The 15,790-nt window shown below is 40.7% G+C and overlaps 1 protein-coding gene across 5 annotated transcripts in view; it reads right to left on the bottom strand.

Annotated features, from left to right (window-relative positions):
• NEK7 (NIMA related kinase 7) overlaps window positions 1–15,790 on the bottom strand; it is a 162,392-nt gene that overhangs the window by 25,697 nt on the left and 120,905 nt on the right. For all 5 annotated transcript variants that reach the window (XM_073571739.1, XM_073571741.1, XM_073571737.1 and 2 more), the window contains 3 exons: window positions 13,183–13,291; window positions 11,293–11,400; window positions 7,557–7,651 (listed from right to left, as the gene is read on the bottom strand). In XM_073571739.1, the coding sequence (XP_073427840.1) occupies window positions 7,557–7,651; window positions 11,293–11,400; window positions 13,183–13,291 (312 nt within the window). The remainder of the gene's footprint in view (window positions 1–7,556; window positions 7,652–11,292; window positions 11,401–13,182; window positions 13,292–15,790) is intronic.

Here is a 15,790-nt window from a genome sequence, read left to right as displayed (position 1 = left end):
GCTCTTTCCAACAACTTCCCTGCTATTCCCGAAATCCCACTGCCTAGCAGTGCCTTGCAGGGCGCTTCTGTCAGTGAACAGGTTAATGTCACACGTTGTAGGTGGGAAGGGAAAAAAAAAATAATAAAATAACACGCAGAACGTCCCCCGGAGGAGCCAACCGCGACTAGTATATTTTCATGCATCTCCTGCTTTGACAGATGAAAAATGTCAACTGTCCTGTTTTTATTTTGAAGCTTTATGCACTATTCATCTGCTTCATTAGTGTATCTTCCCGACTTCTCTCTGACAGCTGCTCTCTCCCTCTACCTCCCCCTGCCTCCCTCCTCTCCACCTCACTCCCCCTTTTTATTTCTCCTCTCGGCAGCTGAATTTTTCAGGCTAATTTGATCTTGCACACTGAGCCGATCTTGGGGAATGATTGACTTGCTCTCCTGACCTCACGGCCTGATTAGTATTCCTGGGGTGTCGTGGAAGGACAGGATCCCACTGTCTGTCTTTAAGGCTGGTGGCAGTCTTTCTCCCTCTCTTTTGCTTTCTCTCCCCATGCTGTGTTGAAAAGCCACCAACTTACAACCTTGTCAAGAATCCAGTTGCTGAGCTTAACAATAAGACAAAGGGAAAAAATAGCATGTAATACCTACTTTAGCTTGTAAAGGTCTGTGTATTAAAAGCAAATCATCTCCTTATTAATTGGACTCATCGTGTTTGCATGTCAATTAAAAAAATCCAAAATAACTAAGTGCAATTTAACTACAAAAAAAAAATTCACTTTGCAATTTCATTTCTGCCACTTGATCCTCATTAATTTCTTCACTGAATTAAGTAGAAAGTAGAATAGATTTTTATATCTTAAGGTGTATCATAATTTGCTTGAGTGCAAAGTGCAATTTTTGAAATGGTGACCTGGACTGTACATTGGTTATAATGCATTATTAAGCATTATTAAGTGGGCAATAAAAAAAAAGAAAAAGATCAGGCATATTGCCAAAATGTTGTAATCTAAGCAAAACAATCACGCAACTACGCTAAAGGCCTGATGCGAGAACAGGCAATTAATGAAGATTAAAGAAGGCTTGAAAGCGAAGGCACACCACTACATGGGTCAATTAGTCTACAATTGGGAAATGAAATGTTTCCACACTGGGAGATGCAAGCACTTTATCCAGTGACCAGTCAGATACCCGATGTCGTAGAGGCATGTAAGATGAATGAAATCCCAAAGAAAAGCATAAACCTTTACATTTAGTGCTGTTACTCATTAAAGAAGCCCTCCTCCTCCTCCCATCAGAAGTTTTTAATATATTGCAGTCATCAATATATAGCAGTGTGTACTTATAATTGCTAATTTTTACTCCACTAATTCTTAATTTTTCTCTACTATATGCAGAAACAGAAAGTCTCTTTTCCCTGCATGAGTCATCCCCCTCTTCCAACTACTGACCCAGCCACTCAAGTCCTGGCCCTTGCCAGAGACTTTTGCAGTGATGATTCATGCAGGAAATGAGACCTCCTGTTTCTACATAGCACTTAGAAAGATTCAGCTTGTCAGTTTTTAATCACGTGATGTCATAGACCTAATGAAAAAGAGAAGAATTAGCTGGGTAAAAGGGCAAAATGAGCAATTGTAGGTACACAGTGCTATATAATATGATTGCAATATATTAAGAGGATAAAAACTTTTGTGGGAGGAGGGCTTCTTCAAGTGAATGTCAGTTCTGATACAAACTAAATCATAGCAAGTCTTATGGACATTGTTCAGAAGATTTGAGAGGGGATCATGAAATTGGGGCATAATGTGTCCAAGACTGTTGCTTTAGGATATATTTGAATAAAGTAATTCGCCAAAAACATAGATGTGTATCTACAACACAAAATACGGGTAGAACAACATGGGACTACTGTGGACATTGATTGCACCATTATGAAGAATGCTTTTTTTTCCTCTGGCACTTGCTAGTGTACAAGTCCTGCTGATTTTTACACGCACCCATGTCTATACAGAAGCAATAACACTGGGAATAATAATAAATTTTATTTCTATAGCGCCGACATATTCCGCAGCACTTTACATTTCAGAGGGGACTTGTACAGACGATAGACATTACAGCATAACAATAATCACATAGATCATAACAGATACCAAGAGGAATGAGGGCCCTGCTCGCAAGCTTACAATCTATGAGGGAAAAAGGGGAGACACGAAAGGTGGGTGGTAACAGTTGCCCTGATTGTATGGACCAGCCATAATGTTAAGTGTGTAACAGTACAGACACAGAGTGCTAATAGATGCATAAAGCATGTGGGAACATGATACGGGGAACCTGGTTATGGTAAAACTTTTGACTGTGCTACACAGGGATAGTTAGGTTAATGTGTTGAGGCGGTAGGCCAGTCTGAATAAATGAGTTTTCAGGGCACACTTAAAATTGTAGGGATTGGGGACTACTCGTATTGACCTGGGAAGTGCATTCCAAAGAATTGGCGCAGCACGTGTATAGTCTTGGAGACGGGAGTGGAAGGTTCTGATTATCGAGGATGCTAACCTCAGGTCATCAGCAGAACGGAGGGCACGGGTAGGGTGGTAGACTGAAAAAAGGGAGGAGATGCAGGGTGGTGCTGAGCCATGGAGTGCTTTGTGGGTGAGGGCAATAAGTTTGTACTGGATTCTGGAGTGGATGGGTAGCCAGTGTAAGGACTGGCACAAGGTAGAGGCATCGGTGTAACGATTGTCGAGGAATATGATCCTGGCTGCAGCATTCAAGACAGATTGGAGGGGGGAAAGTTTGGAAAGAGGGAGACCAATTAGAAGAGAGTTACAATAGTCAAGACGAGAATGAATAAGAGAAACAGTAAGAGTTTTTGCAGAGTCAAAGGTAAGAAAAGGTAGAATTCTAGAAATGTTTTTGAGATGCAGATAACAAGAGTGAGCCAGTGATTGGATGTGGGTGGTGAATGAAAGCTCGAAGTCAAGTATGACCCCAAGACAGTGGGCATGTTGCTGGGGAGTAATAGTGGAACCACACATGGAAATGGCAGTGTCGGGTATAGGTGCATTAGTAGAGGGAGGAAACACAAAGAGTTCAGTCTTTGACAGGTTCAGTTTCAGATATAGTGAGGACATGATGTTAGACACAACGTTTAGACAATCGCCAGGGTTTTCTAGAAAGGCTGGCGTGATGTCAGGAGAAGAAGCGTATAATTGGGTGTCATCAGCATAGAGATGGTACTGGAAACCAAATCTACTGATTGTTTGACCAATAGGGGCAGTGTACAAGGAGAAGAGGAGGGGTCCTAGAACCGATCCTTGAGGAACCCCAACAGTACGGGGAAGATGAGAGGAGGAGGAGCCGGCAAAAGATACAGTAAAGGAGTGGTCAGAGAGATAGGAGGAAAACCAGGAGAGAATGGTGTCCTTGATGCCGATGGAGCGGAGCATAGTGAGGAGGAGCTGATGATCCACCGTGTCGAATGCTGCAGAGAGATCCAAGAGAATTAGCATGGAGTAGTGACCGTTAGATTTAGCTGTTAGTAGATCATTAGAGACTTTAGTGAGGGCAGTTTCAGTAGAGTGTAGAGAGCGGAAACCGGATTGCAGAGGGTCGAGAAGAGAGTTATCAGAGAGATAGCTGATCAGACGGGAGTGGACCAGGCGTTCCAGGAGTTTAGAGATGAAGGGAAGATTAGAGACAGGTCTATAGTTAGCGGCACAGTTTTGGTCGAGGGATGGTTTTTTAAGTAGTGGATGTATGATGGTGTAGGGTCGGTGGGCCGGGCTGGGGGGTGGTCCCTCTGGGTACCGCGCAGCAACGTATAGACACAAGATGAGGCAGGTTTCGGGTTCCAAGTTTATTCTCTCACCGTCCGACTGACGGCCCTCACAGTACACCACAATATCTCGTTCACGGCCATCCATATCCAGGGCCGCTTCAAGCACACCGTACTTTACACCGGGGACGTACATGTACACACCGTCCCCTCTTCACTCTTCGACGCTCCTGTCAGATACGTCACTGTGGCCGCCTTAGGCCCGTAAACCAACAGTACTTTTGCTGATCAGTCGTCTCCCTCAATACTGTATGCTTTTCCTCTGTGTCTCGTCTATACTGCGGTACTTTTGTGTCAGGACCACCCCCTGACTTTCTCTCTCCTCAGTCCCCCTGGTTTGGTTCTCTCACAGTGCACAAAACTGTCGTAGTATTCCGGTCACTTGAGCTCCCTCTGGGGACTGGAACTTTCTGGAACCCTCCTGTCAAATTTATATCTTTCCCAGTTCCCTCTAACTCCACCCCCCATGACCAACGGTTTCTTATGCCCTAAGCTGATGTCAAGTCCTATGCTCACACTCCTCCCTGCCCTCTAATGGTCAACACAAGGTACTGCACGTCCGCTACACTTTCCTAGTTGTTTCCCCCTGTAATAACTGACACCTGTCTAAACTGTGCAAACCTTCCTTTCTCTATTCTGACAAGTCCGTCCGTCCGTCAGGTCACCTTCCCTACACTGGCATGCTTAAATAAGGAGGGAAAGATACCAGAAGAGAGAGAGAGAGGTTAAATATTTTAGTTAGGTGAGGGGTGACAGCAGGGGAAAGGGACTGGAGCAGATGTGACGGAAATGGGTCACTGGTGCAAGTGGTTGGGCGAGAAGATGCAAGGAGCCTGCTTACTTCTTCTTCTGTGACTGGTTCAAACTGGGAAGTACATAATTACAAAGAGTGTGTAATAAGGGAATAAGCATAATTAAAAGAGAGTCTTTTCAGTTTTGAAACAGCACCAACACAAGTGCAGCTTCTTAAAAAAAATTTTTTTTAAAATTCTTTACTCATGCTTCTTTGGTCCAATGCAGTCTCAGGGAGTTTGTCATCTGCAGCACATACTGCAACCAATAACGGAGCTCAGTGGCTCTGCTCTAGTTGACCGCACGAGCATAGATTAGCGCTAATGTCAATGGCTATAGAGCTGACAATGTGACAACAGATAACAAGAGCAGTGACAAACTCAAAACTGGACCCGGGGAGGGTGAGTAAAGTTTAGCTTTCTGGGTTTTTTCTTTTTATAAAAAAACACAAACTGCAGACAGGGCAAAGGGGCTTTCCAAAACCAGAAAACCTCTAAGTAAAGGACATTTACGGTTCCTATACTCATATCGCTCTGGGTCACATTTTAGAATACTGTCGTTATTGTGTATATAAAATAAAACTGAAAAACTCAGGACCCAAGCTAATATGGATAATGGGAAAAGAAAAGAAACGTTCCCCCACCTTAGCAGCGCCCCCCACTTACGGTAGGCTAAACTTCCTGAAACAATGTACTGCCTCTCTTAACTCTTACTTTTACAAATTTTTGGTCCCATTCAACTGGATGAACAATGGTGTGAAAAAAAAAAAAAAAATCTACCCGTGAACTGAAGGTTCCAGCATCTGAGAAATACCTTGCTACACGATTAGCTCCCCTGTTTACTATAAAGAGGCAAATGTCCTACTTCAGAAAGAATGTATATGTAACTAACGTGCATCATTAGAAGACTTGAATAAAATTTCCTGAAACATTGAGGGAAAAAAATGACCTGTCATTTAAAAAAGAAATAAGACACATAAGATAGGACATGGCTACAAGGAACGTCTAGAGGCTGCCATTGCTGACATCTGTCAGCTTCTTGTCCCTGTCTCCTAGTGGTTTCTTCCATCTCCGTTCTCTCCAGCTTTTGACTGATGGTAGGGTTGCTTTCTCTTCCCAACAGCAGATTAAAGCTCTCCCCAATGATTTTCAATTGATACTTATGGGGCTGTTATTACACTTGTTTATTAAATATATATGAACTATGGCATTATTTGTGTTATATTTATAGCATACGTAATTATAGTCTTTGTCCTATATGAATGTACTTAGATAAACAATTGTAAACAGTTACTATATACAGGAAGACAGTAATTACCCTCAACAAATGATATTACACAATGTAATAAATATGCATGTAAATGTATCCCAGTATGTGACTATGTAGCACAGCCAGAGAAAGGCTCCATACAGAGAGCTGAAATATGGTTGGTGTGGGTGAATAACCCATATACTCAGATAGGTAAACAGGGGTGTGGAGTCGGCAAGCCAAACCTCCGACTCCTCAATTTCCATGACACTGAATCAGACTCCACCAAAATGGGCTCTGACTCAGACTCCATGACTCAGACTCCACAGCCCTGTAGCCAGAAGTGGCGTGACATCATCTTTGTGTCATGTCGCACAGATAGCATTGCGCAAGCCCTTACAAGTCAAATGCTACACAGGGGGTGCCAGAAGGCAAGAGGCTCATGGCATCCCATCTAGCAGTCATATACCAAAGACCTTGACACTGGATACGAGTCCAATGAATTGAATCGATCCGCTCATCTCCTATACATATATAAAGAATACACACACATATGAATTTACACACACACACATTGACATTTAATTTAGCAGAAGAGATATTTTACATAGTGTATTTGGCATTCAGGGATCCAAACAATTTTGACCACACGTGTACGCACGCCTATATCAATATTGTCAACTTTCCTCTGTAGCCACTTCTTGACTGTATTGTATAGCTGTAAAGAATTCTATAATTCTTATTTGTAGTTTTCGTCCACTTGAGACAGGGTTCTTCCACTACAGAGTCTCAAGATGGAGCTTAGTTTTTTTTACTTAACTGTTCACAACTTAAAATGTACCTCCACAAATGTAGAAAAAAAAAAAAAAGTGCAGGAATGTGCAAAATATTCAGATTTCAAAATTACATGTATAGCAAAAAATGCTTCTACATGGCAACGAAGTGGCAGCAGCCAATACCTATATCTATTGACTATAGCATGGAGCGAGCTTCCCTGCCACCCAGACTCCCATATGCCATACAGGACCCTGCAAGGCGAGAGGCATTGATCGTGCAGCACCAACCCCCATACAGGAGTCTAGGTGACAGAGAAGCACCCTTTCTCTTCTAGCCAAATCTGCTTAGCAATGCATTTAATAAAATGGCTATTGTGCTCAGCCTTGCACTATAATGGCTTTTCTTATAAATAACGGAAAGTACACCAAGTAAATATAAAGCTGAGTAAGTGAAAGAAATATCAATTTTCCTGAAGCCTCCTAGCAGACCATCAGTATGCATCTGTATGTATTTATGTGTGCATACACTCAATGATACATTTTATAATCATCTCACACACATGGAGATAGACTGATCTATTGTAGGGCTCCATACTTGGTCAGCCGCCTGGTAAGGTTTGATGGCTCCTGCTAAATAATATGGGGGAATGGAGGCTCAAAAACATTCCTGACGGCGCAACATTGCTTGACAAGAAAAGCTATTGCTCATGTTTCTGTAACTTCAACGGATATATATATATATATATATATATATATATATATATATATTTTACACTTCTATACTTAGGCTGGATGCTAATAAGAGCGTAAGCGTACACAGTCGGAGGAGGTCTGGAGCATCAGTGATGTTTCTGTCATCCTGTGCCAGGAGAATACCATTTAGAACTGTATGCACGCGTGTCTCTTAGTTACCTCGTAAAGTAGACATCCTAATGACCAAATATCAGATTTGAAGTTGTATCCATTCTCATGTATCCTCTCTGGTGACATGTAGTATGGAGTTCCCACTGAAAACAAGACATCACATGGTGTAAACTGATAATATTCTTTCAACATATAAAAAAAATAACAAAATATATAAAATGTATGTTTTTTTTTCTTTTTTAAATCTTACAAAACATACACATTGTATTTCTATATAGAAGCAGATACAATAGCCAAGGGTTTGATAAGATGGCTCTATAGTCGTCCTTTCACAATGTTCTTCTGTGAATTCTATGGGAACGAGGTGACCGACTATACATACGTTACACACCCCTGTAATTTAGAGGCTTTCAGTGGCACTGTATGGAATATCCTGTAAAAAATACGCTACTACACCTTTACATTCTGCACATGTTTTCGTCTGTTTAACCCCTTCACCCCAGGCCAATTTTTACAATTCTGACCTCTGTCACTTTATGATGTCATAACTCTGGAACGCTTCCATGTATCCCACTGACTCGGAGACTGTTTTTTCGTGACAGATTGTACTTTATAATAGTGGCAACATTTCTTCGCTATGACTTGCGTTTATTTGTGAAAACAATGGAAATTTGGAGAAAATTTTGAAAATTTGGCAATTTTCAAACACTTAATTTTGATGACCTTAAATCAGACAAAATAGTTCATAAATAACATTTACCACAAGTTGGATTTACATCAGCACATTTTTTCAAACATATTTCTTTTTGTTAGGAAGCTAGAAGGGTTAAAAGTTGCCCAGCGATTTCTCATTTTTCCAACAAAATTTACAAAACCATTTTCTTTAAGGACCACCTCACATTTGAAGTGACTGAAGGGCCTATATGACAGGAAAGTGATGGTATTCTAAAAACTGCACCCGTCAAGGTGTTCAAAACCAAACTACAGGAGGAATATGAATTATCTGAGATCTGTGGGTTCCAGTATAGACCGCTCTGTCACGCTTACATAGCACAGAGTAAGACGGTTTCTATGAGGGTCCAAAAAGACATATCGGTGGACTATGTGTGTAGTGATGGGGGAACAAAAGGAGTTATGACAGGTATTTAAAAGGACTTAATGCGCACCTTTTTAACTCATTAGCCGATTAAGGCTAAAGAGAAGTGGGAAGACTAATTGGGGCCGATAGAAGAGGATAAGTGGGAAGCGATTATGGAAGATTTACCCCAATTGTCACTGAGTGAGTCAGGTAGACCCGCACAAATTATGTGCTCCATAGAGTATATAGGACTCCTGAAAGACTATTTAGGGCAGGACTGAGACAGACTTCTGGATGCCCTCGTTGTCAGGCTGATGGGGCCGGGATCTTACACATAGAGGGAGTGTATGACTGTAGAATTGAGAGGGATCCTGTGGTTTGTATTTTCGGTTATGTGGAGGAGATTCAGATTCAAAATCAGTTCAAATTGGCGATAGCTAGGTTGTTATACATTGCACGTAAATTAATAGCCAGGCACTGGATAAATTAAGAACCGCCGATAATACAAGAATTTATTAGACAATCAGACTTTATTGTAAATATGGAAAAAGGTATTTATGCCAAAAGAAAAAGGGAAAAAATGTTCACTTCATTGTGGACACAGTGGGTGGAGAGACGATCCCGAAAGGAGGACGTACTTCTGAGCATATGTTGAGGTTTTTTCTTTAAGGAGGGGGAGGGAGGGGATGCACTGTATTTGAAAATATGTGACCTTGTTGGACATTGTAATGTGTGGACTTTGTTCTGTTTGAATTTCGTTAATAAAAATGCTTTTTTTTTTTTTTTTTTTTAATCAAAGTGTTCAAAACCACATTCAAGGAGTTTATTAACCCTTCAGGGGCTTCACAGTAAATTTTTGCAATATGGAAGGAAAAATTAACATTTAACTGTCGCAAAAATTTTACTTTAGACCCAATTTTTTTTTATTTTCACAAGGGTAACAAGAAAAAATGGACCATAAAATTTGTTGTGCAATTGCTCCTGAACATACCGATAACTCAAATGTGGGGGAAAACTACTGATTGAGAACACAGCAGGGCTTGGAAGGGAAGGAGCACCATTTCACTTTCTCAATGTAAAATTTGATGGAATAACTAGCGGACACCATGTTGCGTTTGGTGAGCCCCTGATGTGCCTAAACAGTGGAAACTCACCACAAAGTGACACCATTTTGGAAACTAGACCCATCAGGGAACTTATCTAGATGTGTGGTGAGCCACCTTGAACCCCAACCTAGTGCTTCACAGAAGTTTATAACTACTGTTTGGGCTCACAGCAGGGCTCAGAAGAGAATTGATGTTTTGGAACAAAGACTCTGATGGAACGGTCTGCCGGTATCAGGTCTAGTTTTGTTATCCCCTGGTTGGTTTAAGATCAGGACAAGTAATGGACCTATTTTTTTTTTTTTTTTATTTTATGTGGAAAACATAGACCCTACACTTTCAGACCACAGGCTGAACAGATCTAAATGCAATATTTTCAAATTGCCACTGTTCATACAGTTAATTTTTGGAGTATGACGCCTTTGCGATCACAACTTGAATTTTGGTACAGATGTGACTAGGGAGGCACATGTGATCTTTTGAAAATATTATATCCTATAGTTTTTCTTGAAAATGCTATTCAAAATTTTGCGTTTGAGTCCGCATAGGTAAAATACCATAATAAGAAATATACTCTTGTGACATATCAGGTGAAAGCCTGTACACAGTTCTGAGTGGAAAGGTGTTTTTTCCATTTCTCTATCTTGGCTCTGGCCTGAGTTATGAGGCGAAAGAAAGGCATGCAACACAGGAATTCACATTTTTTCAAAACTTTGAAAATTAAACTAAAAGTATATAGACATTTTTCCTCACATTTTGCAGTCTCTAACACACTATTATCAGAGAATAACATTTCAAAATAATTAAAAATATAGGGAAAAATTGCATTGGAATGACCCATATATGGTAGGTGTAATATGCAGTTTTGCAGAGATAAGTCAACTCCGGAAATTAATTGGGAAACCGCAATCCGATGTTCACAGCTGTTACCAAGGCTGATACTGTATGATGCTAGTCTAAACAACCTGCCTTCATGCAACTTTGTCAATGTGACCTATATCATGAAAAAAATGAAAGTCCTTTATGTTGCCCATAGATCCTACTAGTCTTTCATTTCTCCTATAAGTTAGTTACTCATTAAGTAGTTACTGTACATTATGGCAGCGACTTGCCAATAAAGGCATGACCCCAAGTTGGAGTACTTCTCACTTAAACATACAGACAGTATAGAAAACTTCAAAAAAAAAAAGTAGATATATAATATATCTAGCTAGTCTGACTAGTGCTGTCACATTTTTGGAGAGCAAATAAAAAGGCTTCATTTTATGGGGCACTTGTAATTCTTTAATTATACCCCTGGTAAAATGTTCTTCTACCGTAGGCCAATCCCATGAATTGCTTTCTCCCCTTTAAATTTTAACAACGCAGCCATAAAATAAATAATCAGTGGTTATGATGGCAGCGGGTTCCTTTAATGTCAGTGGCAGGGTTAAAGGTCGTCATAACAGGAAACTCCTGAAAGCTACGTGAAATTAATAGTGTGTGCCCCAACACAGGTTAATAAGGCTTTCCGGAGGGGGCTGTGGGTTTCACAGCTGACACATGGCATCAGACAGGGCAGTAAAACACCCGCTCGCTACCTGCGCCTCTCAGGACGGCTTACCTAAAGAATGTGCAGCTGTGGTTTTGGAGCTGAAGAAGCGGCCCAAACCTAAATCCCCCAGCTTCACCACGCCTGTGGCTGTTATAAACACGTTGGCTGGCTTAATATCTGGGGAGAAAAACAAGTTTAGGTAAGCAGACAAACGCACAAATAAGACAATTCAGGAGGAACTCATGAGGACCGATCCCAAACCATGTATTCCGCTGGTGACTAAAGAGAATTTCTGTATGTACCTAGAGGCAAGTGCACACTATGTATATCACATCACATTGAATATTAAAAGAAAGTATTTAAACAGACTAATAAAACATAAAAAGCATCAATAACCAGCAAACAAAAGTTGTGAAGTCTACTTGCTCTCGGACACCTTTGCTTATCTAGAATAACACCGGATGTCACTCATGTAACTGTACAGATCATTGTTTGAAGAGTTTCTACGGTTTAATGCAAACAATGAAATACTTACACATAGCGTCATGCAACAGCCGGCTGCAGGAACACGGTTGTCTGTATTTACACATCTACATACATAATAGATGCATTAAATCATGGCCTATTTGGGGCCTTCAGAAAACACCATTCTCCCACAACACCCTCACCCAGAGGGAGAGCTGGAAACTTTTTCTTTATCCAGCAACTTATTTTTCGCAATACAAGCTGTAACTTTAGATGGCATCATTCTGGGGTAGATATACTTGAATGATTCTTTTACTTGCATTTTATTATTATTTTTTTAGGGTGTGGGAGGGTGGGTGGTTAAATGATCTTAAAGACGCACTCCCATTAAGTATTTTATTCATTAAATGTGTGAATATGTGCATGTATTGTAGTGTGAGTATAATATAGTCACACACTATACTGGAATCCGGAGAGATCAGCAGTAGGGGAGTAACACACTCATACTGCATTATATGCACAAATCATCTCCTCCAGTACAGAACATACAATTTTTACAATGTCAACCAAGCTCTATTATTTAAAAAATGTCTCACCTATAAATCGCAAAAAAAAAGTATACTCACTATACACACATATACATTAAATTCTATATTTATTTAACCTCCTCTTGCTTTACTCATGACCTTTTGTCAGACGTTGCACAGCAGAGAGATTGTCAGTCATGCAGAAGGGTGAGCTCTGGGCAAGAAATAGAGCCGGAGTGACAGAGGCTACAAACAGATCTTCAGCCTCATTTGCATATAGATTTGAACGCCGATTTCTCGGTAATGGAGGAAGTTGGAACGGACTGGCCATGTAAACGTATTGCTGGACTGTTTTTTAAAAGAGCTACACATAAATCATTGGTGGGATGGGGTGAACCCCTGCTGACAGATTCCCTATAAGGGTCTGTTCACACCACGTTTGCAGTGTTCTTAGTTCAGCGATTCCATTTGGCAATACTGAACGGAGAAGTCGGTGTACCTACATTTTCAACTGAACTGAATAGCAGTCTGTTGTGCCATTCCATGAAAAAAAAAATGAAAAAATATAAAGTGCACTATATGGAAAGCTTCATCATTGAATAATGAAACATTCTGCAAAATGAAAACAAAAATATTTATTTCAAAATGTTGTTTGCAGTCAGTGAATGAACGACCTAGTATTTGATTAATGATCATTTATTGGGCCGGACAGAATGGCATCCACTTCTCAGCTCAGGGTAGGGCTAAGCCTGGAAGGGTTTTCAGCCAGTCACTGTCAGCAAGTACGGATCGTGAAAACAAAAGGATGAGATTAAAAGTAACAAAACTTTACATTATATGGAGATTGGTCCATATATAAAGGACAATCACTCTAGGCAAATACGGTATCCATTTTATTGCTAAAACAGGGAATTGCTCACTGAATAAGGAAAACATGGCATAGTTTTGGCACATTTATTTCTCTTACCTCTGTGCATGACACGTCGGGAATGCATATGTTCTAAGGCACTGCAAAGCTGCACAAAGTATTTCCAGACCGTCCTCTCAGGGATCAACCTTTTATGCTTCTTGAAATGCTGAAAGAAAAGAAAATCATAGCTCCACATGAGCATGTACAGTGTTGTGGAAGTATTTCCCCAGCGTTACATGGAGAGGTACTGACTGCATACCGCTACCACTAGAGGGAGTACAGAAGCTCAAGAAAGACAGAACTGCTATTTAGTGCAGTAGGCGGTATATAAAGTCTGGTGACTGAAGAGCAGCATTCACCCATATGATGGTGAAAAGGAAACTAAACATCTATATTACCACAAACAAGAAGAAAATAATATGCTGAAGGATATTTTACTGCACAAACCTTCAACACTTTTGGTCCAAGATGGAGGCGATCACAAGCCAACTACAAAGAAACTATCAGAACTTTCTTCAGACATCTGATAAGTGCAGCCCAAACTTGTATGCTCACATAGTCCTTGGCATGAGGAAAGCCAAAACCCGAAGTGGCGCACAATAAAAAAATTTGATCCTGTCTGTCAATCAACCAAAATGCTCTAGCCAAACAACTGACGGGTAGTCCATAATAGTTTTCAGTCTCGGCAGACACCACTAGAGAGCGAGGGCAATAGATTGGAAGCTTGCGAGCAGGGTCCACACTCCTCTTGGTATCTGTTGATTTGTGTGATTGTTAATCTGCAATGTATTTTATTGTCTTTACAAGTCCCCTCTAAAATATATAGTGCCAAAATATTTCACAGCACCTAATAAGATTATTATTATTTGTAAACAAGTATTTCTACATTTTATAATCATTCCTTTACCTTGGCAATTTGAAAATTTGGAACATTTCCTTTAAGAGTAAAGACTAAATTACATAACCATAAAGTGACTGAATCGTCTCATTCGTAGCATGACTGGAAATCCAAGTCTGACAGTCTGCTGACCTGAACTAATAGCATCACACTATATACATATGCATAAAATGCTGTTAGTTCAGGACAACAACCCCAATGTTAGGTTGGGAATTTCAAGCGTAATGCAGATGAGCAAATATGGCTGCTAAACAGTCATGTAAATTACCGTAGCAGGGTATGCATTGTCCCCTCATCCCTATCCTTGTATGCATGGCTCCCCGGTCCCTGTCCTTGTATGCATGGCTCCTTATCCCCTATCCATGTATGCATGGTTCCTATTATAAAAAAAAAAAAAAACCACCACCACATCCTACTTACCTTGCCTGTGCGCCCTCGCTGCATCTTGTTCCAGCGCCAGGAGCTCTTCCTGCCAAGCGATCATGTGGCCCCGCTCATTAAGGTAATGAATATTCACTCCACGCCTATGGGATTGGAGAGGCGTGAATATTCATTACCTTAATGAACGGAGCCACGTGATCTCTCGGCCAGAAGAGCTGCTGGCGCTGGAACAAATGAGAGGTAGCGAGGGCACACAGGGAAGGCAAGTAGGATGTAGAATCATAGAATCGTAGAGTTGGAAGGGACCTCCTGGGCCATCTGGTCCAACCCCCTGCTCAAAGCAGGAATCGCTAAATCATCCCAGTTAGATGTCTGTCCAGCCTCTGTTTGAAGACTTCCATTGAAGGAGAACTCACCACTTCTCGTGGCAGCCTGTTCCACTCATTGATCACTCTGTCAAAAAGTTTTTTCTAATATCTAATCTGTGTCTCCTCCCATTCAGCTTCATCCCATTGCTTCTAGTCTTTCCTTGTGCAAATGAGAATAAAGTTGATCCTTCTACAATGTGACAGCCCTTTAGATATTTGTAGACAGCTATTAAGTCTCCTCTCAGTCTTCTCTTTTGCAAACTAAACATTCCCAAATCCTGCAACCTTTCCTCATAAGACAGGGTTTGTAGACCAGTCACCATTCTGGTCGCTCTTCTCTGAACTTGCTCCAGTTTGTTGATGTCTTTTTTAAAATGTGGTGCCCAAAATTGGACACAATATTCCAGATGAGGTCTGACCAAAGAGGAGTAGAGGGAAATAATTACTTCACGTGATCTAGACTGTATGCTTCTGTTAATACATCCTAGAATTGCATTTGCTTTTTTTGCTGCTGCATCACACTGTTGACTCATATTCAGTCTGTGATCTATTAGTATACAAGTCTTTTTCACATGTGCTGTTACTTAGCCCTATTCCTCCCATTCTATATATGCTTTTTTCATTTTTATTGCCCAGATGTAGTACTTTGCATTTCTCCCTGTTAAAAACCATTCTGTTAGTTGCTGCCCACTTCTCCAGTTTATTTAAATCTTTTTGAATCCTCTCTCTCTCTTCTCTAGTATTAGCTATCCTTCCTAGCTTTGTCTCATCAGCAAATTTAATCAATTTACCCTCAATTCCTTCATCTAAATCGTTGATAAAGATGTTGAACAATACAGGGCCCAGGACAGAGCCCTGTGGTACCCCACTTGAGACATTCTTCCAACTGGATGTGCAGCCATTTACGACCACTCTTTGGGTCCGATCACTAAGCCAGTTATGAATCCACCTAACAGTTGCCTTGTCCATTCCATACTTAGTCATTTTTTCAATAAGGATTGTGTGAGAGACTTTGTCA

This window comes from Dendrobates tinctorius, unplaced genomic scaffold (genome assembly GCF_039654945.1).
Source record: "Dendrobates tinctorius isolate UK_male_01 unplaced genomic scaffold, ASM3965494v1 ptg000029l, whole genome shotgun sequence".
In the NCBI taxonomy this organism is placed as follows: Eukaryota; Metazoa; Chordata; class Amphibia; order Anura; family Dendrobatidae; genus Dendrobates; species Dendrobates tinctorius.
The sequence above is the reverse complement of the archived record's forward strand: the minus strand, read 5'-3'. Positions and strand labels throughout refer to the sequence as shown.